At 50.3% G+C, this 22660-nt stretch overlaps 2 protein-coding genes across 7 annotated transcripts in view; one reads left to right on the top strand and one right to left on the bottom strand.

Moving 5' to 3' along the window:
• The window catches only part of CCDC167 (coiled-coil domain containing 167), a 31645-nt gene that overhangs the window by 4743 nt on the left and 4242 nt on the right, over window positions 1–22660 (top strand). The window contains exons 2-7 of one of the 5 annotated variants that reach the window (XR_012501123.1): window positions 12427–12521; window positions 12740–12792; window positions 14283–14474; window positions 14907–15101; window positions 15802–15906; window positions 22166–22215. Coding sequence is in view for 1 of the 5 variants with exons in the window: in XM_010948978.3 (XP_010947280.1) it covers window positions 12427–12521; window positions 12740–12792; window positions 14283–14386 (252 nt within the window). In the remaining 4 variants the exon portion in view is untranslated. Of the gene's footprint in view, window positions 1–12426; window positions 12522–12739; window positions 12793–14282; window positions 14639–14906; window positions 15102–15798; window positions 15907–22165; window positions 22216–22660 lie in introns of those variants that run through there. The other 4 variants (XR_012501122.1, XR_012501124.1, XR_012501125.1 and 1 more) reach the window with 4 other exon arrangements.
• The window catches only part of CMTR1 (cap methyltransferase 1), a 53162-nt gene continuing 46411 nt past the window's right edge, over window positions 15910–22660 (bottom strand). For both annotated transcript variants that reach the window (XM_010948979.3, XM_010948980.3), the window contains exons 19-24: window positions 21930–22021; window positions 21029–21097; window positions 19675–19722; window positions 18724–18836; window positions 18005–18113; window positions 15910–17343 (exon numbers count right to left, since the gene is read on the bottom strand). In XM_010948979.3, the coding sequence (XP_010947281.2) occupies window positions 17211–17343; window positions 18005–18113; window positions 18724–18836; window positions 19675–19722; window positions 21029–21097; window positions 21930–22021 (564 nt within the window). In that variant the 3' untranslated portion in view covers window positions 15910–17210. The remainder of the gene's footprint in view (window positions 17344–18004; window positions 18114–18723; window positions 18837–19674; window positions 19723–21028; window positions 21098–21929; window positions 22022–22660) is intronic.

Genomic DNA, 22660 nt, shown 5'->3' with positions numbered 1-22660 from the left:
TGTTTAATTTTGCTTTTATCTCTATTGCCTGGGTAGACTGCCCAGGGGATTATTGCTGAGATTTATGTTGGATAATGCTTTGCCTATATTTTCTTCTCAGAGGTTTATAGTGTCTTGCCTTATGTTTAAGTCTTTAAGCATTTTGAGTTTATTGTTGTGTATGGTGTGAGGGAGTATTCTAACTTCATTGATTTACATGCAGCTGTCCAGTTATCCCAATACTGTTTGCTGAAGAGACTATCTTTACTCCATTGTATGTTCTTGCCTCCTTTGTCAAAGTTTAATTGACCAAAAGTTTGTGGGTTTATTTCTGGGTTCTCTATTCTGTTCCATTGATCCTTATGTCTGTTTTTGTACCAATACCATGCTGTTTTGACTAGCTCTGTAGTATTGTCTGAAGTCTGGGAGGGTTATTCCTCCAGCTTCATTCTTTTTCTTCAGTAATGCTTTGGCAATTCTGGGTCTTTTGTGATTCCATATAAATTTTAGGATTATTTGTTCTAATTCTGTGAAAAATGTCCTGGGTAATTTGATAGGGATCACATTAAATCTGTAGATTGCTTTGGGTAGTATGGCCGTTTTAATAATATTAATTCTTCCAATCCAAGAACATGGGATATCTTTCCATTTCTTAAAGTCATCTTTAATTTCCTTAGTCAATGTCTTGTAGTTCTCCACATATAGGTCTTTCACTTCCTTGGTCAGATTTATTCTTAAGTATTTTATTTTGGGGGATGCAATTTTAAAAGGGATTGTTTCGTTACTTTCCTTTTCTGACATTTCATTGTTAGTGAAAGAAATGCTACTGATTTCTGTATGTTGGTCTTGTATCCTGCTCCCTGCTCCCTTGCCGAAGTTTTTTATCAGCTCTAGCAGTTTTTGTGTGGAGCCTTTAGGGTTTTCTATATATAGTATAATGTCATCTGCATATAATGACAATTTTACCTCTTGTTTTCCAATTTGGATCCCTTTTCTTTCTTTTTCTTGTCTAATTGTTATGGCTAGGACTGCCAATACTATATTGAATAGAAGTGGTGAGAGTTGGCATCCTTGTCTTGTTCCAGATTTTAGAGGGAAGACTTTCAGCTTTCACTGTTGAGTATTAAGCTGGTTGTAGGTTTGTGATAAATAGCTTTTATTATGTTGAGAAATATTCCCTCTGTACCAACTTTGTTAAGAATTTTTATCATAAATGGGTGTTGAATTTTATCAAATGCTTTTTCTTTATTGAGGTGATCGTGTGATTTTTGTCCTTTCTCTTGTTGATGTGGTGTATCACATTGATTGATTTGCATATGTTGAACCATCCTTGTGTCCCTGGGATGAATCCATCTTGATCATGGTGTATAATCTTTTATGTATGTTGTTGGATTCTGTTTGCTAATATTTTGTTGAGGATTTTTGCAACTATGTTCATCAACAATATTGGCTTATAGCTTTCTATTTTGGTAGTGTCTTTGGCTTTGTTGTCAGGGTGTTGGTGGCTTCATAGAATGAGTTTGGGAGTGTTCCCTCCTCTCAGTCTTTTGGAAGAGTTTGAGAAGGATTGGTATGAGCTCTTCTTTGTATGTTTGATAGAATTCCCCAGTGAAGCCATCTGGTCCTGGACTTCCGTTTGCAGGAAGGTTTTTTTTATTGCTGATTCTGTTTCACTTCTAGTGATTGGTCTGTTCAAATGATCTATTTCTTCTTAATTCAGTTTTGGTGGAGTACTTTTTTTTTTCCTGCAGCTGGACCATTCATCTTGGTGTCTTTAGATGTTTCAACAGCTAGTTGATCTTAAGTTAACAGATATGCAGTGTCTTAGCTGACATCCTTTTTAAAGGGGATAACTTGGTTGGATCTGGTTCCTAGTACAAAAATCTATCAGGTTAGGAAGCTTTTCACTACAGGTTACAGAAAACTGACTTCTGTGACCTAAACAAATAGGAGTATACTTTTTTTTCTCATCCCAAGAAATCTGGAGGGAGGTGGTTATTGGCATTGATTTGAAAGCTCAGCTTTGTCAGGGCTGATATTTCTGCATTATCTAGCTGTTTCCTCCTAGTCACAAGATAGCTGTCACAGCTGTAGTCATTATATTCAATTTTAAATCAGAAAAAAAAAAGGAATAATAATACTCCTTGTCCCTTTTATCAGCAAAGAATAAGCTCTCCCAGGAGTCTCCCAGCTGACTAATGGAACATCTCATTGGCCAGAGCTGGGTCATGACCATGCCTAGCTGCAGTGAGGCTGGGAGAGCAGCTGTTGAGCTTTTCTAACCTCTATGGTGGAGGCAGACAGAGGAGGAGGGGTTGGGAATCTATGTTGTGTTGGCCAACTGATAGTATCTGATAGAGGGAATAAAAGTTAATAGGAGTCATTTAAAATTCACTGGAATTCTTATCCGAAAAAGAGGCCAGGATCAGTGACAATGAAGGAGAGGTGGTAGGTTGAGAGGAGAAAATGAGTGAAGCAGGATGTGCACCAGGTGGAAAGGAGCCTGGACATTTGTAATTATTTGTGTCATGTCAGCCACGGCTGTGAGCTCCCTGAGGGCAGGGAGGGACAGAAGCACTAAGTATGGATGGAAACAGTCTCAGTTCTGGAACAGGCTGTGTACAAGGCTGCTGGGAACCTACCAATTTTCTGAAACAAGAGAGAAGCAGCCTAGTGGACTGTCAATAAATATTACAGAATTGGCTTGAGTGGCTGGAGGAAGCACTTGAACTCTCACCCCTGTCTTCTGGGCCCAGTTGGGTGTTTTGCTGGTCAGAGGTCAGGGGGCCACAGTGGAACAGGTGGCTGGCCGCTTGTCTTGCTGGGGAGCCACCCTGCCAGGGGCTGGGAGAAAGGCTCACAGTGTGCGGACACTGTTCAAGGATAGCTGACCATTAAATGAGCCTCACCTGCTGCCAGGCACAAGCGACAGGTCGCCACTGGGCAGGTGATTTCTCTCTGCAGCCAGTGTCTGGCTCCACTCCACTTGACGGGGGTCAGGAGACTAAAACCTCATTACCTAACGTGGCTGGATGTCAGCATGTGTGGAGTGGCTGTTTGCCAGCATCTTAATTAATGAATTCATAAGGCATGGGGTGGATGCCAATTCTTGAAAAGTGCTTTGAGCCCTTCAGCGATGAAGAAGCTTTTGCTAATTTATCAAAAAATATATATTGGAAGAAAGAAGAGAAAACAAACCTTAAACAATGTTCTGGTCCAGGGACAGCTGAAGGCTCCAGGTGAGGACTGCTTGCAGAGCTGCTCAGCAGGCCAGAAGGTCTCAAGGCCTCAGAGCTTCCACGGGCTTTGGTAGGGCCCCTCATGTTCCTGACCTGGGGCAGGTGGTGACTCTCCAGAGAAGTGACAAGCCCCTTGGCTCTCTGCTTTTCCTGAAAATTGTTCATGGATTAAAAACGAGCGGTGTACTGTCTTCATCTCCCCAGCTTAGGAGGAAAATTTCTGATGATTTTGGAGCCATGGCAGAGGTTTCTGTTTTCTGACCCCCGACAGATCCTCCTTCATAGAAGAACATCCCTTAAGCAGTATCAGGGTAATTGGTCCCTTGGGGTTTGAGGCTAGTCACCTGGAAAATCGAGGCCCCTGACCCCCATGTGACTTGGCTGTGTGGCCTCAAGGCCCCCGATGGGAAGCCCCTTCACTCTTGCCAGAGACCATCTGGGCAGGCGGTCTGGCTTCTCTACTCATTACGGTAAACGTCCTGGGGCCTCCCTGATGTGTGAAAATGAGTGGATTTCCAGAAATCCAGTTCCCATACTGCTGGGGCTGGAGATGAAACAGCTGACACCACTCTCTGGGCTGTGAATTGTTAGCAAGTGAAAAGAAGGCTGTAGGGAAAGAAGGGCTTATCAGGCCCAACTAGCCTACTTTTTTCCTTCTTGAAACCAGGCCTGGACTGCCCTGTGTGTGTTTTGGAGGGTGCTGTGGCAGTGTAAGTGATCTGGGGGTGTAGGCTGGGGTGTCTGTGAGACCGGGAATTGGAGGGTAATTGCCTTCACTGTGAGGACAGACGCTGGGCTCCTGTCTCACTGTCTCCAAGCAAACAGATTTCAGTCCGGTTCTTCCCTCACAGCGAGTATCTGTTATGTGGACAGAAACCAAGCAAAGCCCTGTATAAGATTATTCAGGGTAGAGAATCTGTTAAAGCCAGATCAACAAGCTTATACGAGCTTTGACTGGGATGTGGAATGATTTTGTTCCACAGAACTTTTGTCGTGAATGTTTTCATGAGGGATTTCGGAGAAAGAGCTTGAAGTGGTGGAGAGAGCATATCTCTGAAGCAAAAAAACCCAGATTCAGACCCCAATTCTGCCACTTCCCATCGGCACATCCTAGGGCAGGTTGCTTAAATTCTCTGTGCGGGAGTGTGCTCCTCTGTGAAATGGGGACAGTCTCTTACTTACAGAGTTGATGCAGACATTGAGGGGCGTGTGGGAAGCTGCCCACAAGCTGCCTGGCTCAGGGTATAAGGAGCAGAGGTTACGCCCGGGAGCTAAGAGTGGCTCAGAGCTGGTGGCTCTGCGCTTTGCCCATGTGGTCGGGCAGCTCCCACCGCCCGGCTCCCCGGGTACTGGCTGTGGGACCCTGGACAAGCTACTTTGTCTCCATGGCCCGAGTTTCCTCATCCACAAAATGTGGACGCTGATGCTACTGCTCAGCGCCCAGGGCTGTTGTGAGCGTTCTGTGAGGGAATCGTGGGAAGCGCTTAGAGCAGTGCCTGGCATGTAGGCCCGCTACAGAAGTGTTTGCTGCTACTGGTATTATTGTGGACTTTGGGCTTCTGGATGCTGCTTTGACATGTGCTGTGCCATCCAGACACGCGGAACTCCGTGATTTTTGTTGGGCTCAGGTACCTCAACGCTGTGCTCTTTATTAGGTCTCAGTGTCCAGCAGGAGCAGTTAATGCTCCATGACCGCTGCTTGACTCCTGAGGATAACTCATTCCCAGCCACTTCTTGTCACTCAGTGCCCAGAAGCTCCCAAGAGCAAGGCCAGCAAGACCGGAAATGACTCCCTAAACCAGAAAGCAGAGTGGCTTGCCTGGCAGTGCCAAGCCCCAAGGGTGCCTCAGCCCTTTCCCAGGAGAAACTCTACCCTGGACAGTGGGTCCTTAGGGAGTAGGCAGGGAGCCACCTCCCAGGCTGTTGAGATGTTCTTGGTAGCATCATTCAGCCACCTTCAATAGGAGAGTGACAGCCTGTGGCTCGTGCTTGTCAGCAGAATAAAAGCTGCTGGTGAGGCCTGGGCAGCAGTCAGACCTGGAGCTGGGCCCCTGTGGGGCCTGACCAGACCAGTGTACTGGGCAGTTATGGTGTGGGAGCTGGCACTCACCTTCCCTGCCCCCAAAGAGGCCTCAATTGGGACTTCCATTCCAGGAGGCTCCACACTCCTGAAAAGACGCCTCCTGGGGTTTCTGGGTGAATTTTATAGTTTCTCTTAACTCAGTGGTTTTATGGCATATAGGACCCAAGGAAGACTTCCGTGAAGCTCTGAGAATAGGGTGTTAGTCCCCAAGTCGGGTGGCAGAGGTGATTTTGCTTAGCTGGCTTGGGGCTACTGAACCGCCTGTGGACGCTGCGGGGAGCACAGAGCACTCAGAGCTGTGTCTGAGGGGAGGGATCCTGGAGGAAGGCAGTGGGAAGAGACCCTACCCCTGGTGACTGGAAATGAAGAAGCCTTTCTTCCCTGGGCACGTGCCAGCAGGAGCAATGGCCCCACTTGGCTGGGGTTGGGACCTCTGCTGGCCTTTACTGTCAGTCTGACATCAGAGTTTCACATTCTTCTGCAGAAAACACCACCTCTGTGGACAATCTTTAGTCCTACGCTTCTCCTCACTGAGCCTGTTCCTCTGCCCACTCACAAAGTCACCCTCCAGGCTCCGATCCCCAAGTCCATGCTTCAATAAGAAAGCCAGCTCCCATCCTAACTGTGGAGGAATCCCTTGTGAATATTTCCTGATAAAGTACAGACTTCCTTGATTCTGTCTCCTGGGCCTCCCCTGGGCCCTCAGCTCCCTCCTACTTGAAGGATGCTCCTTCCCACTCCCTGCCTCATGTACCTTTCCTCCCTCCCTCCCTCTCCTTCACTTCTTCCCTTTGGGTAGATTTTAGGCACTGCTGGTCTCGGGGTCAAAGGTAGACTTTCCCACCAGGACACCCTGCACACTCACCACCTACTTCCCAGTCCCCTGAACTACTTGCCCACGAGTTTACCTAACACCTACCATGTCCTTGGCACTGTGTGACTTGTCAGAAGGCAGTTTGCTAACTGGTAAGAACTCACACCACTGCCTTTCTGATTCCTTGGGTCCCTCTGTAGCCATGCATCACCTACTGACTGTCATCTCAGTGACTTAGACACAATGTTCTTTTCCCTATATAAACACGGACACTTGGTCTTCTGAGTATAAACGTGATGCATGGACACTTCTTTTATTCATGCTATTGTACATCGGGGGCATCCTCTCTCTGACCCCATATTGTGCCTGAATGACTGTCTGTCTCAGTCCTTACCTGGGCTGTTACTTTACCTATGACAGTCACAGCCAGCAATGCTCCCTCCCTACAGCTCCAGGGAAGTCCCAGCACTGAACCAGCTGGGCCAGCCATGCCCTTCCTGCCAATTGACCTGCTGTCCACTGAGTCTGTTCTGCCCTTAGATGCTGCTCTAGGCCTCTCATCCTCGGCTTCCACCAGGCCCAGTCTCTACAACTTGGCACCGGTTCCAGAACCCCACCCAGCTTCATCTCCAGGCAGGATCATGAGGTTCTGAGCATGCCATGTCCCGAACCAGCTGGAGAGGCCGGCTTGTAGAGGCATTACTGTTCTGATGGTCTACCCTGCAGGCCCCACCCCTGCTGAGCCCCTCCACAGACTCAGGATGGCCATATCCGAGCCAGAGGGACTCCCCTTTCCACTGCTGCCAGCCAGTGACCAATAGAGATTTCTCTGCATCACACACCACTGCTTCATCTCTTCTTACTCTTGCCACAAATGAACTCAATAAAAAAAACCTCCTTTTTATTCCCTAAAGATCTAGTGAAACACGTTCTCTGATAATAATGATAGCAAACAGTGGGGAGGGTGCAGCTCAGTGGTAGAGTGTTAGCTCAGCATGCATAAGGTCCCAGGTTCAGTCCCCAGGACTTCCATTAAAAAAATTTTTTTAAAAAAAGAATAATAGCAAACACTTGTTAGACCCCCACTATGTGTGTTAGGCACTATTCTAAGCACCTTATGTGTATTGCTTCGTATTGTCTGCACAACAAATTTTTTTTGTATTATATATTTTTATTGAAGTGTAGTCAGTTTACAGTGTGTCTATTTCTGGTGTACAGCGTAATGTTTCAGTCATACATGAACACATATATTCATTTTCATATTCTTTTTCACCAGATGATACTACAAGATATTGAATATAGTTCACTATGCTATACACTATAAGCTTGTTGTTTATCTTTTTTATATATAAAGTGTCTGCAAATCTCCAACTCCCAATTTATCCCTTCCCACTCCATTCCCCCTCTGGTAACCATAGGTTTGTTTTCTGTGTTTGTGAGTCTGTTTCTGTTTTGTAAATAAGTTCATCTTTTTTTTTTTTAAGTTTCCACATATAAATGATATCTTATGGTATTTTTTTCTTTCTCTTTCCGGCATACTTCACTTAGAATGACATTCTCCAGGTCCATCCATGTTGCTGCAAATGGCATTATTTTATTATTTTTTATGGCTGAGTAGTATTCCATTGTGTAACTATACCACAAGTTCTTTATCCAGTCATCTGTCAGTGGCATTTAGGTTGTTTCCATGTCTTGGCTATTGTAAATAGTGCTGTTATGGACATTGGGGTGCATGTATCTTTTTGAATTAAGGTTCCCTCTAGATAGATGCCCGGAGTGGGAGTGCTGGATCATATAGTAAGTCTGTTTTTAGTCTTTTGAGGAATCTCCATACTGTTTTCCATAATGGCTGCACCAAACTACATTCCCACGAGTAGTGTAGGAGGGTTCCCTTTTCTCCACACCCTCCCCAGCATTTATTGTTTGTGGACTTTTGAATGATGGCCATTCTGACTGGTGTGAGGTGATACTTCATTGTAGTTTTGATTTGCGTTTCTCTGATAATTAGCGATACTAAGCATTTTTTCATGTGCCTATTGGCCATTCATATGTCTTCATTGAAGAATTGCTTGTTTAGGTCTTCTGCCCACTTTTGGGTTGGGTTTTTTTCTTTTTCTTAAGTTGTATGAGCTGTTTATATATTCTGGAAATTAAGCCTTTGTCAGTCTCATAGTTTGCAAATATTTTCTCCCATTCTATAGGCTGTCTTTTTGTTTTGCTTATGGTTTCCTTTGCTGTGCAAAAGCTTATAAATTTAATTAGGTCCCATTTGTTTAATTTTGCTTTTATCTCTATTGCCTGGGTAGACTGCCCAGGGGATTATTGCTGAGATTTATGTTGGATAATGCTTTGCCTATATTTTCTTCTCAGAGGTTTATAGTGTCTTGCCTTATGTTTAAGTCTTTAAGCATTTTGAGTTTATTGTTGTGTATGGTGTGAGGGAGTATTCTAACTTCATTGATTTACATGCAGCTGTCCAGTTATCCCAATACTGTTTGCTGAAGAGACTATCTTTACTCCATTGTATGTTCTTGCCTCCTTTGTCAAAGTTTAATTGACCAAAAGTTTGTGGGTTTATTTCTGGGTTCTCTATTCTGTTCCATTGATCCTTATGTCTGTTTTTGTACCAATACCATGCTGTTTTGACTAGCTCTGTAGTATTGTCTGAAGTCTGGGAGGGTTATTCCTCCAGCTTCATTCTTTTTCTTCAGTAATGCTTTGGCAATTCTGGGTCTTTTGTGATTCCATATAAATTTTAGGATTATTTGTTCTAATTCTGTGAAAAATGTCCTGGGTAATTTGATAGGGATCACATTAAATCTGTAGATTGCTTTGGGTAGTACACAACTTATTGAAACGTGAAACATTGTCTTTGTTTTATACGTGAATAAACTGAGGCACCGAATTAAGGAAGTCACCTCCACACGTGGCAAGAGTATAGCCCAGACTCCTTGTTACCACACTTTTCAGGAACTACAATTTTAGGCTTCCAGGAACTTAGGCTTCCCAACTGCTTGCCCAGCTTTGACCGTTATTACAAAATCTTCTGGACATTTGTCTCATTCTGTCCTAACCCATGTCTTCTCGTCCCGGCTGTCTTGTCCTGTGTTGCCTTCAGCCTGGTGGCAGAGAGAAAGCTAACGAAAAAACTACAGATTTGTTTCAGGAGCCTGCAGAGTGCATAGTCCATGTGCATGTCACTGAGAGTTGACTGATAAGCCAACTAGGGGCTTCCTTTAAGGCCCACTTTCTGGCTCCTCTCCCTTATTTCTGGGTTACCATCTTGCTGGGCCAGCTCTGCTCTGTAGACACAACTCCTCACTCCAGCCACAACTAAAAGATGCATCCTGACTGTCTCTCCCTGCCTTTTCTGCAGTCAGGTCATCAGAATCTTCTCAACCCATTATTATAGCTGCTTGACAACTGGCTTGCGCTTCAGCAAATGCTGCAGGGTGTTTGACTGCCGGTGGGATCACTGTCTGAGGATGGGCTTGTGGCCTACTGAAAAGCCTCCAAACAGTCCCAGACTCCTCTCACTCAGCCCACGTCAAGCAGCTGGGTTATAATGGAGAACTCGCTATTTAGAAGGGAATCAGGGCTTCAGCAGGACATAAATATTCAGAGGGAGGTTAGAACTTGAGTTCCTAAAACCATGATTTGTGTTAGTCTATTATAAGCTCATTAAAAAGTGGTAAGTGAAAGCGGGGTATTTGTGGAACTGTAGTTAAATTGGCCTTGTTCAGATAAAGGCCTCCAGCTGCCAGCTCCACAGGCCCTGCCCAGAGCACGACGGCAGACTAGCTCGGCCACCTGTGGTTTGCCAACCTCAATTTAAAGATTTTGCTTAGCATGAGTTCCTGGCCTTGCTCTGGGCCAATTATCCCTTGTTTGGGTCCCTGGTAGCCTTCTAAAGGTGTTTAGGGATGGAAATCCCCAAACTTCCTCCCCAGAATGACATGCAAGCCAGGGCCTGGCCCAAGGGGCAGCAAGGAGAAATCTGGCTGACCTAGGACTAACACTGGCATTGGGTAATCTACGAAGTACATAATCCATGTGCTTCTGTGTAACTGCTTCTCCTACCTTCCTCCAGCTTCTGTGGGCATGAGGGGAAGGTTTCAGACATCTGGTGCTATATGAGGCCTAGCCCCTTAGCCCTACCTATGCTCAGCCCTACTTATTCCTCCATGGCTACAAACAGCGATTACAGCGGGCCAGGCCTTGTGGTGGCCACAAGGGGAGACAGATGGCCACTAGCCTTCTAGGACGGGAGCTACAAAGGCATCCTTAGAGGCCAGGCAGTCACATGCACAAGTGGCATGGGCCAGTCTGAGCTAGACTTGACCCCTGGGCTTCAGGTTTACATCATCTGCCTTCGGGGCTCCCAGAGTTTGGCAAGATGAGGTTGGGACACATAACTGGATGATACAGTATGTCCGCAGCTTCATGAGAGAAGGACTGGTTAATTGGCCAGAAGGAGGCAGTACCTTCTGGCCAAGGACAGCAGAGAAGGCCTCATGGAGGAGATAGAGCCTCAGGAATTAAGCTTTGTGTGGGACCCAGCATGGAATTTGGTCCCGATTGTGGTTTCTGCACCAGGAAATGGAAACAGCACGTCTCGGGGTCCTGAGGGGCTGGGCTGTGTGTGTTGGGGGCACTGCTGTGAAGGGTAAGCCTCATGGCAGCCTGAGGCTCCTCTAACTGTCACATCAGGCTGCTGCTGTTCCCTGAGCCTGGCTTCCCACTGCTCATTTCCCGGCAGCGCAGGTTCCTAGATGGCCTTTGGCTTCCCCAGGCTGGAGAAGCCCCATCTCCTGGCTGGGGCTGTTTCCCAGGACAGCCCTCCCTTTGGTACCCATTAGCAGGGAAATGACACAATTAACCAGGCAGTTAACTCAAGGCTCTGCAGTTGCTCCCTCCCACAGGGCCCTGCTTCCAGAGCTGGAGTTGCAGTAGGCTGGGGCTGCAGGAAAGGGGGTAGATGATGTGTAGTTTGAGCTGGGTGTTGGAACAAGGGAAAGTGGCTGACCCAGAAGTGTCCAGGATGGGTACTGGCCAGGGAGAAGGGCAGAAGGCCCAGAGTCTTCAGGGGCAACGCTGACACTGGCCCCAGAACACCTGCCTGGGATTCAGGGATTCATACTTGGCAGTTGTTGATCATCTGCACAGGGGCCACTCCAGAAAGGACAGGAGCACGGAACTGCCTGAGACTGATAAGGGGAGAGGTGTTCCACTCTGAGTCCTCAGAAAAGTCATTCCATTTGAGTGCCCGTTCTCCCCATTTGTGAAACAGAAGTTATATTTGCTATCCCTCCCAGGGATGTGGTGAGAATGAGTGAAGTCAAATGGAAAATCAGGTATTAGTGGGACACAAGGCACTGTTCAGTCTGCTGCTTTGAGGGACGCAGGGCCACTGAGCTCCCATCCACTGAAATCTAGGCTCCCACCAGCAGGGTGGCGGTGCAGGAAGAGCAGGCCCCAGGCCCAGGGAGGCGGCTGATTGGACAGACACCTGGAGACAGATGAACTTCCAAAGCCAAATGTGTGATGTCAGGACCTTGGGCAATCCAGTCCAGTATTTTATAAGTCATTTTCCCACAACTCAGATTATTTCCCCAAGAACACACCTCTGAAACTATAATCAAAACAAATGGGAGAACTGATACCTTTGGCATCCAGCCTTTCAGGAGCTTAGCTGTTTTGCTCCACAAGTTACAGCTAGCTTGATGATGGTCAATGCCTTTGCATAAGAACCAAATCAGAAAGAAATAAAGTGTCTCTGAGCCTTGTTTTCAGGAATTTTTATTGAATCTCATGGAAAAATGTATATTATTACAACTTAGATTACTTTAAAATTAAGTGTACCAACGTGAAGAAATGGCTCTGCTTTTTGGCCCCTTGCCGTCTGATCGTATGAGGAGTGCTTTGGAAAGGCAACGCCTTCCTGCATCATCTCATTTCACTCTAGGACACGCCTGTGGGGCAGACACCTGCCACATTCAGGGCTCTAGTTGCTCCTGCTGTGGGGCCCAGCTGGGGCGTGTGCTGGGGCGACAGCTGATGAGGGGCCACTCCTACCTGCCTCCAACCCATGTTTGGCCCAGTGGGGTCAAGGCAGCGTTGAGACCCTGGCAACCACAGCTGTTTCCACTGGGGCTCGGACTGTACCTCGTGGAGATAGAAGACAGCAAAGCATAGATACTGGGGTGAAGACGCAGTCCAAAAAGAATCCTAGAGGCTCCCTCCTCCCTATCCCAGGATCCCAGCTGTTTTGAAAGTTGAAAGACTCTGCTCCCCATCTCTGTGTCTTTCAGATTGATGGGTTGGAGGAGAAGCTGTCACAGTGTCGGAGAGACCTGGAGGCTGTCAACTCCAGGCTCTATGGGGCGGAGCTGAGCCCAGAGGCCAGGTAATGCTCCCCCCCCCCCGCCCTGCCCCTGCGCCCTGACCCCTCATATCTGTCCTGGGGCCCTAGCCTTTGACTTCCATCCCCCCATCCCCCCTGCCACCAGAGACCTGGGCCCTTGTTCCATCTGTCCACCCTGCCCAGGTGTGCTAGCTGCCTCTTAGGTGGGAAGAAGGAAAAGGGCTTGAGCCATTTTGACCCCCTACCCCCCCCCCTCACAGGAGGTCTCTGGAGAAGGAGAAAAACAGCCTGATGAACAAAGCCTCCAACTATGGTAAGAAAGTCCCCTCCCATTACCAGCCCCGTCCTCCAGTCCCAGGGTCAGGAGAGGGCAGACAGCCCAGGGAGCCCACAAAGTGATGAGGGTCAAGGGCATTCTTCAGGAGGGAGCCAGCCCCCAGAAAGTTGCTGGAACCCACTGCAGGCTCAGCAGCCTGGGAGAAAATCAGTTTTGTTCCCCTGTTTCAGGGTAGATGCAGAGGCCCATGGGTCTGTTCTTCCTCTGTGGGACAAAGGGGGATAGCCAGATCCAGAAGAGATCCTCACATCCACCCTGACTTGGGAGGTCTGCCCTCCCTGCCCCCTCCTCCCAGACCTCCACTCCCTCCCAGGAAGACCCTGGAGTGGGAGTGATGGTAGTGGTGGAATCCAGGGTGGAGGATGAACCTCCCACTTGGGTGCCGTGAAGGACTACTGTGGGTGGAACAATGCTGCCACCTTCTGGGTGTTCGGGGCAGAGCCAGGTAAAGCCCTAGGAGGACGTGGAGCTGGAGGGCAGTTGTAGGACCCCCCCCCCCCCGCCATCTGTAAGCCCACCCCACCCCCAGCAGCCTGGGAGGAAAAGGGTCTGCAGAGGCTCTCCAGACTTGTCTGTCCTTTTCACCCTGAGGGTCCAGATCTGGCCAAGAATCAATCATAGAATAGTTCAGATGGCAGGCAACCTCCCAGAGGAACCAGTTTGAATCAACACTGTAAGCACAGTGCATGTCACATACCCCTAGCTGCATCCCATCTGGCCTGCCCAGAGCTGGTTCGTAGGTAACCCCCCCACACACACACACATAAATAAGGGTGGGACATCAGTTACCCCTCAAACCTAGCAATGTTCACATAAAATTGTAGCATTACCAGTTTAGCCTTCACAGAACACCGGTCACCAGTGTGTCACACGAGGATGAATACAGTGTGGCTGTAGAAGAACAGTAGGACTGTTCCCTCTGGAGGGGAGCCCAACTACCTCGTAGGCATAGACTGTCCTCTTAGCATCCCTAGTCCCTGCTGGGCTGGGCATCCAGCAGAGGGCAGGACTGGAAACACTGGTGGTGTGGCCCGGCCCTGTACCTACTCCAGTGTCAGGCCTAAGGAGGTCCCAGCTGCCCTCAAGAGTGTCTAGGTGGCCAGATGAGACACTCTGGAAGGAGGAGCACCATGGAGCCCACCCAGTGACAGGCCAGAGGACTCACCTGGTGATGCCGTGCCACCGCCTAGCTTGACTTTCAGGTGTGGCCTCTTTGATGACACCCTTTCCTTATACATTCTGTGTTCAACTGCGTTTGGCGAGAAATGGCTGAGCAGCATTGGGTGTTGGAATTTTTTGGGCCAGAATCTGTAGCCAAAAGGTTGTGAGGGTCTGGGCAGATCAAGGAGGACATTTTTATGGATAAGAAAGCGGCTAGGAGTATGTGTACCTATTTGTGGAAGAGCCAGAGGCAGATGAGAGTAGCAGATGAGCCTAACCACCTGTCTACCACCGTTTCCTCCCAGAGAAGGAGCTAAAGTTGCTTCGGCAGGAGAACCAGAAGAACACACTGCTCTCTGTGGCCATCTTCATCCTCCTGACTCTTGTCTACGCCTACTGGACCATGTAAGCCTGAGATTTCTCCACAGTCGGCGCAGGGTTCCCTTCAGCTCCGAGGTCATGGCCAAGCAGGCCCATCAAGCCTCAAGAAGACCAAGGTACAAGGCCATTTCCCCTGACTCAGACACTGGAGCAGGGCTTCCTGTCAGCCCAGCCTCTCCTGCCTCCCAGTCCTGCTGTGGGGCTGTCTCTGGACTCCAGAAGGACTTTGTGCTGGCTTAGGCCAAGGGAAAGGCAATAAAGAACACCCTGGCTGCTCCTATGTGCTGAGTAAATGTCATGGTCTGATGGCAGCTGGGGGCAGTGGGGTGGCACTCAGGAATCAAGAATAAGCTCTTGGCCTAAACTCAGAAGGGAGGGAGAAGAGGGGCTGTGAAGGGAAGCCCCCAGCTCAAGTGGCGGAGAAGGCGATAACAAAGTACTTCTTAAGCCAGAACTGTGGTGGGAGCCATTTCCAGGGCTTGGGCGCTGCTGGGGCTGAGACAGACCCCACACCACCCCTAGCAAACACTGGTTGTCTTGCCCTCTAGTCCATGCCACACTGCCTGTGATTATGGCAGGAAAAAATCTGGCCTGCGCAGCAAAGGGCAGCCTGGGGACTTGAAGGGCTCGTGTGGTGGACCCACAGGAGTGCAGAATTAATCCATCTTCAGGAGGCAGACAAGGCTGGTGAGGCCTGGCAGAGCCAGTGAGCAGCAAAAGCCATGGTAATGACCAGACTTAAGGTAAGCGGCCAGTAAACCAGGAGGGGTTTGCAGAGGGGCAAACACAGATATCATCTGGTGCCCCCGAGCACAGCCCCCAATTCTACTCCCAGCACAGGGGCCAGGAGGGCAACCAAAAGGATGGGGGGGCTTGGGAGCCAAGAGCACACCAATTAAGTTAGTAAAAGCATGGAAAGGGGTTGCCCTGGGAGCTAAGGCTGTGAAACGTTAAGGGAAGGACACTCAGGGTCAGGGTGACGGAGCCAAGCAACACGTAGATACCAGGCTGTAGGGGAGAACCTGCACCAGAGTGATGGGACTGCTGGAGAGACGCTAGCCTAGAGCAGAGAGGGAGAGAGGCGCCAGGCGCAGAGCGGAGGAAAGGCTGGCCGGGGTCAGGGAAACCGTCCCTCCCTCTCTTTCCCTGTCTAGTGGCACTAATTGGTCTGACGCCTCTGTTATTTTAGTCACAGACTGATCCTGGATTGTCACAGTGCCACATGGAGTAAGCTGTGTGATTTATATAAAGGGGAAGGTGCCTCCCTGCCCTGCTGGGCTGTAGGATCATTCATTCTCCAGTCCCTGCTCTGACCAGGTGCTGCATCATTCCCCAGCTCTTCCTTGGGCCCCTCTCTAGCAGCAAGCAGCAGCCTTGGGAGTCCTGAGCTTGGACAAGGCTCTGACTAAGCAAACCGTCTTTTCTCCCCTTTTCTTTAAGTAGCGCTTCCTCCCCCTCACCTCCAGTCCAAGCTGTTTCATCCAAGTGAGTCCCAGACCACAATGCACCAAGGACAAACAGCAGCAGCCCCTGTACAAAGCCACACAGGTATTAAAAATATGTTTATCTTTAATGAGCTAAGATTCTGCAAGACACACTGATTTACCCAGAACTGGGTGGAAATACAGCATCTCAGCTGTGCTGCTGACAATGTGGGGGGAGGGGCCAGAGACCCCTGAGGTGGAGTCAGTTCTAACCTCAGGAGCCTCTGTACCCGAGCTCCATGGAAACCAGTCTAGCACTGGGATGGGGCCCTAGGGAGCCCATATGAGCATCTCTGAGAGGTATTTCCCATTAAAAACAACCACAGGTGCCCCACCCACCCACCCAAAGCTACAGCCCAGCTTCCCCTCTTCCCCTTCTGCCTGCTGAGACAGAGGAAATGGAGTGACCACGCAAGGACAAACAAAAGCAACAGTATCTCTTATTGGGGAAGAAGAACAAAGGGGGCGGGTAGCAAGGTGGCTGGGGAAATAGGGGTGCCATGACTGGCAGAGGACTGAGTGCAACCCAACCCTTGAGGTACCCTTTGTCATGGTGGGGCCACTGCTGCTGGCATGTAGAAAGATGCAGGTCTTCACGGCTGCTTCCTCTCCTTTGAGAGCTGCCCAAAGTTCAGATCAAAAGGGGTGGGGCCCAGGAAGCAGTCACATCAACCACCAGACAGCACTACCTGCATCCTGAAGTGGGGTCCTCATGCCTCCCTTCCCGGCCTGCGGGACTGTCAGAGGTCCAGGCTGGGAAGAACTCCAGGGACGACCAGGACAGGGTAGGGGGAGGAGACACATCTCCAACTTGGCATCAAAACAGAGCAGGTTCAAAGAAACAAAACCTTGGTTTGTACAGCAGCTGCTCCTGGCCAGCTCACACTGGTGGGCTTCCACCCACTCAGGGTTGGCCCAGTAAAAAGTTGGGCAAAGCAAGGGCATGGCCGCCCTCAGGGCAGTGCACAGAACTCAGAAAAGTGAGTCTACAGGATACAGGAGAGAACAGAGCCAAAGCCCCGATCTCTCTGACACGTCCTCCACTGGCCCCACGTGCCCTGAGCTCTGACCTCAAACCTGCTGGAGAAGCTGCATCCTTCAGGCTGAGTCCAGGCAGGGGAGACAGTTCCCAGGCAGGTCTCTGGGGAGCGAAGTCCAAAAAAGTGTCCCAGAAGGAACTTGTGAGTGTCCTCTGAAGGCCCCTATTGAGCTCTTCAGAGGAAATGCACAGGTGGCCACCCATCCCCCATGACCAGGCTGCAGTGACTGTGCTTCCCATCCCTCTCCGAGAGGGAGAAGGAACCAGTGTGTGGGCCCAGGCACAGGGAGTAACAGGGCATTTGGCAAGGGTGGGTGTCCCCCGGACCCTCAGGCGCTGTGTGTCTGGATGAAGGAGAGGACAGCCTCCTTGGACAGCTTGTCTGGGTCCTGGGGCTTCTGGGAGTCATGCACACGGATGCCATCCCCCCACTCCCAGAAGAGCCGGCTGGAGTAGCAGATGCTGGGGAGGAGAAAGGAGGTCAGAGGGCAACACCCCCTGGAGCAGGACCTAGAGACCACCACCCACCCTGGCAACTGCCTTCGGGGAGGGGTGTTCTTAGGAGTCAGTCTCATCAATGACTCTAGTTGAGGATCTCCCCTCTGGCAGCCAAAATGTACCTAGTAGGCCCTGCTCCTCCCTGCCTTCCAGAATCAGCTTTCCCCATCACATAGCTGCTGCTAATTGCATCCTACTGGACCCTACAATTACTGATATTCCTGGTTTATCTGTCTCTGCTACTCTAATAGAACAGTATTAGTGTGGTGACACACTAGTGTCCGTGGCTAATTACAGGCACAGTAGGGCTGCCGGCTGCCGGCTGCCGTTGAAACCTATGGCCAACAATCTGGCAAATGGACACTGGGTCCGAGAGCAAGGCTGTGGGCCCTCAGCATGTTCCCACGCCCAGGCCAGAGTGGGGCCCTTTATTCCCAAGACCCCCAACCTGGTCCTGGGGGTTGGGTCCCACCATCACTCTCTCCATTTCCCCTTGTGGGGAGCCCCTGCATGGGCAGCAAAGGGTCTCAAGGTGCAGGTGTGCCCCAAGAGGATGGGCTGACATCCTGGCAGGAGTGAGTACCTAGGGCTGCTGAGGGGGCAGGCCTGGAAGAGGGCTACTTACTGAAATGGAGCAATGGAGTCTGCAGGGAGGTCAAAGGTAGATGTCTTGGTTTTCTTGTTGTAGAAGAACTTCCTCTTGAAGCTTTTGCTGAAACCCATGGTCCATGGCTCTGACAGGAGGAAAGGGGGAAGAAGCCCAGAAAGGACACAAAATACCCATGAGGGGCAGGTCAAGCCAACGTAGGGCATGCCTCCCTCCACTCCCATTCTTCCACTCCCCTTTCTCCCACCCAGACAGCAGGCAGGGAGCCTGTGAGAACACAGCCTTCATCACCAGCCCAAAGAGGCTCCAGAGGACGACTAAGATAGTTAGTTCTCAACAACCCCACCCCAGTCCTGCCAGCCCGCTATCGGGCGACACCTCTAGGACCCTGGCTGAGGGAGCAGGACTCTGTTAACCAGAGAGCACGAAGCAAAAAGGATGCTACAGGGGATGCAAATGGCCAAACTTGACTTTCTGGATCTGCTGCTGCCGCTGCCCACTAAGAAGGCCCTTTTCCTGCCAGGAGGACACCGTGTGTGTGTAGACAAGCTGGGCTCTTGTCTCTCCAGCCCCAACACTCAACCCCTAGGACCCACCAAAGAACAGAAGAGGTTCAAGGACATAGTCCTCCTCAACATACACCTCAAAGAAGTGCCAGCCTGTCTGCTGCCTGGCTCAGGCAGGGTGTGGGCCAGTCACCCCGGCTGAGGGTCAGGGAATGATCGCTCATCACCCACCATTCACCGTCCTGACGATGTAGAGGCCAGTGGGCACGAAGTGCCGGTCGTCTCGCCCCGTGTAGCTGAGCTTCGGTGTGTTACTGGAGCCCTTGATGATCTTCATTTCTAACCTGATCTCCAGAGCAGGGAAATGTGCAGGCAGGAAACGTGAGAGAGAAAGGAGGTCCTAACGTCAGTCTCTGGCTAACGTCAAAATCACCCAACCACAGTATTTTTACCTCCGTTCAGCATAAGAAACTGAGGCAGAGACTTGAAATGTTCCAGGCTTCATGTCAAGTGGGTGAGTGCAGTGCTGGTTTTAAAGCTCAGGCTCTGAACTAAGCAGTGGAGGCCAGGGAGTATCAAATGCCCCTGCTATGTTGCTGCTGTTTGGGGATGTCAGGGTGACACCGCTAAGGGTAAGATCTAGAGACCACGAGTGCCACTGGGTCTTAGCCACTACCCATGGCATCAGTGTGGCCACCGAAGAGTTAACATGGGCACACTGAGACCTGGCCCAGCTCCTGTGCCCACAGTGGCCACAGCCAGGATGAGACCTACAGACCTGAGCACCCCACACACCGCTAAGAACAGGAAGCAGCAGTTATGCTCCCCCTACTGCCTCCAGGCAGGACCTCTGTCAGCACCAGGAGCTGGGATTTATAGTGTTTCAAGCAGCTTGCTGCTCTGCCCCTCGCAGGGACAGTCATAACTATTACAGTGCCAATGAGCCCATATTTCTGCCTGACACACACCTGCCCTGCTCCCCTCCTGACAGCTGAATCAACTCTCAGCCAGGGGACTCTTGGCTGCACGGGCAAGGGAGGTGAGGGGGTAGAGGCAGCCCACCAGGGCCAACTCACTGCCACATCCCCAGCCCATCTACAGGACAGCAGAGAATGAATCCTGGACACTGCCACTCCCATCTCGGCTCCTCAAATCCTGAGCTACCCTGGTGGAGTCACTCACCTGACAAAAATCTTCTCCATCTCCTCCAGCCTGTACACCTCCTTTACCCTGTGGACAGAGGGAGAGGGGATAAAGGCTTCCTGGGGAACACCTGTCTGGGCAATAGCTGGTAGGCAGGAGGCTGTGCCTGTCCTCACCTGCTGCCTCAGGCCCTGCACCACCCAACCCACCAAGAGTGAGGAGCCCCAGCCTGCTACACTGCTGTCCTGGACAGACAAGCCCTAGGTCTGAGCTGCCAAGCACCCCCTCGGGCTTGCCCCAGGGCAACTGGGGAGTGCAGCTACGGTTGTGGAAGACAGGAGGAAAGAGAGAGGAAGATCTGGCAGACATGACTGCTGGCACTCCCAGCCCAGGCCACCATCACCATCACGAGGCCAGACCACCACGGGCCAGGCTCTTGCCCAGGTTCTGTCTACATGGATTTCAGGCCTTCCTGTAGCAAAGTTACTTCCAAATCATCCTAACAGGTCAATTACCACCAGGGGTGGAGGAACCCCTACCCAGGATGCAGGGCATGTTTGACGTCCAGCCCTCCACCTCCCGGGGCCCTTGAACACACTTTTGAAACCACTACTGGGTGAAGCGCAGCAGAGGCAGGGGCCCTGGACGCTGCTTCTCAGGACCTGGCAGACAGGACACTAAAGCACAGGAAGAAACTACTTAAAGACTTTCCGAAGACGTCTATAAAGTACAATCTCCCTACTGGATTTAATTTTAAGTAAATTTATATTAAAAAGTAATGAATATGATTTTGATAAAGTGTAAGTAGATACCTCAGTCTCTAGTTGTGTGAAGCCCCAAAGATAATAAGCTCAGCCCTCAGCCCAGCCTGTCTGCCCCAACTGCTGTCCTCCTGCAGGGCCTGGAGCTTCCACACTACCTAACATGGCAGAACCCTGGCCTTCTTTCCATGCACCAAGGATCCCATTATCTCAAACCACCCTTCTCTTTTTCATGTTCAAAAACTCCCATTCCCTCAGTATCCATTTTTTACCTGAAGAAAAAAAAAAAAAAAAGGCCAGGACTGATATGCCAGTGATCCTCAAGTGTCAATGTGCAGTCAGGTGCTCTCTGAAGCACGTGCATCCACAATGAGGACACTAACCCCTAGGAGTGAACCTCTCTTGTGGAGGTTTGCCCACCGTGACAGGCAGTGCGGCGAGGAGATACCTGGGGCAAAGGAGTCACGTACCTGGCACCCCCAAGCAAATCACTCATCAGTGGCAGTCTTATCTCTAATGCCAACTGCGCCTGGTCTCCCCTGAGCCCTCCCACCCCTCACAGGACAAGGGCAGGCACTGGCCAAAAGCAGCAATGAGGAAGGAGGATTTGGGGGGAGAGACGATATGCTCACCTTATGGGATTCATGTCAGGCCGACTGGGCTTGGAAACAGCTTTCACGAATTTCTCAGCAAGCTGAATTCTGTAATCCAAACAGAGGCTCTGAGAGGCAAGTAAGGGTACCTCTACCAGCACCCCATCCCCGGGGCGTTTTCATGGCACCAGTGGGAGTATACTCCTGAATCTGCAGCAGAACTGCTCCAAGAGGCAGCACTCGTGTCCAGGAAGCCCACCCTGCCCTTCTCCACTGATGTCTTCATGGACATCCTCACCCTCTCTCTGGATTCTGGCCTCTAATTTCACTATATCTTGGTTGGTTTTCCTTAAGTGAAACTTAACCTGTGCTCAGCCACCTCCATCAGAACTTCAAGTATCATCTTGATTGTGTGTGTCTGCTCCACCACCCCAAACCACAAACACCACAGCACACCCACTCAGATGAACCAACTTAGGAGTGACATCAGCATCACAGCAGTGTTAAGACGTTGCTCCTTTTTGTCCCCTCTTTTAAACTGATTAGGCATCATCCACAAGCAACAGTACCTCTGTGAGATTTGTGGGGTCCAGATGAACTGACTTAAGTGAGACCACCAAGCACAAAACAAGACCCTTCCTCTCCCCATAAGGCCACTCCCTTGCTCAACCTTAACACAAACATCACCTCTGATCTGAACAGCTGAGGCAAAGTGGAGTGGGCTGGTACCTATGAAATCAAGGTCCAAGCCCTGGTAAACTAAAGTGGCAACATCAATTTGTCACCCTGCCCTTGAAACCAGTTAGTGGGGAGGAGAGGGGAAACTCTAAGGATGTCCTTAAGCAGCGAAGACCTTGGTGAGGGACCAAGCCATGGAGGCTACTGCCATAGAGCTGTCCTGGCCGACCCCACCCTCCCTCCCCCAGGGCCCAGGTCAGACCGCTGGTTAAAGTGCTGCTCCCGCACGTCACTGCCATTCAGCACGAGGACATCAAGGATGTGGATCGCACTAATCTTCCGCTGGGCCTTCCCCTAGAAGGATAAATACACTGCCCATCCTGCCAGGCATCAGCCTGGGGCCCCCTCTGCCCTCTGTGGCAGGCAGACCACCATTCTGCCTCATCTGGGGGAAGTGAGGGCTCTAAACACAAAATATTTCTCTTGCTTGCCTCCTAGCTGATTCTCAGCACCAGAATGGCCCGTGATTCAGAGTGGACCGATCTGAGGTACTGGGTGATGAGTCCCCTTGAACCTCAAACCCAGCAAGGCTGCTGCCATGGTGCTCCAGCAGGGCCTGGCTTCCCACTCCAGCCAGCTGCTCCCACTGACTGTCCTGAAAGTCACCTGTATGGCTGTAATAGCCAAAGCTCATGGGAAATAATAAGTTGCTTCTTTCTAAGGGATCGTTGGTCAAAAACAGTCAGCAGCTGAAAATATCAGCAGGTCCATCAGGGCCTCTGATGCAGAGATGATTAAGACCTCCTACACATAAGGAGACTATGGTCCTTCCTACCCGAATAACCATGGCTTAGAGCAACTACTAGAGGAGAAGGAATAATCACAAAGCCGCCTCCCTGTCCTGGGCCCCATCAAGCACCACATGCAATGTAACTCAGTTAGTTCAGGGTGGCATGGTGTGGGGGGAGGGCCAGGCTCAGCCTGTGGCCCTGT

Source organism: Camelus bactrianus, chromosome 20 (genome assembly GCF_048773025.1).
Source record: "Camelus bactrianus isolate YW-2024 breed Bactrian camel chromosome 20, ASM4877302v1, whole genome shotgun sequence".
Taxonomy (NCBI): Eukaryota; Metazoa; Chordata; class Mammalia; order Artiodactyla; family Camelidae; genus Camelus; species Camelus bactrianus.
This window is presented reverse-complemented; position numbering and strand designations above follow the sequence as displayed.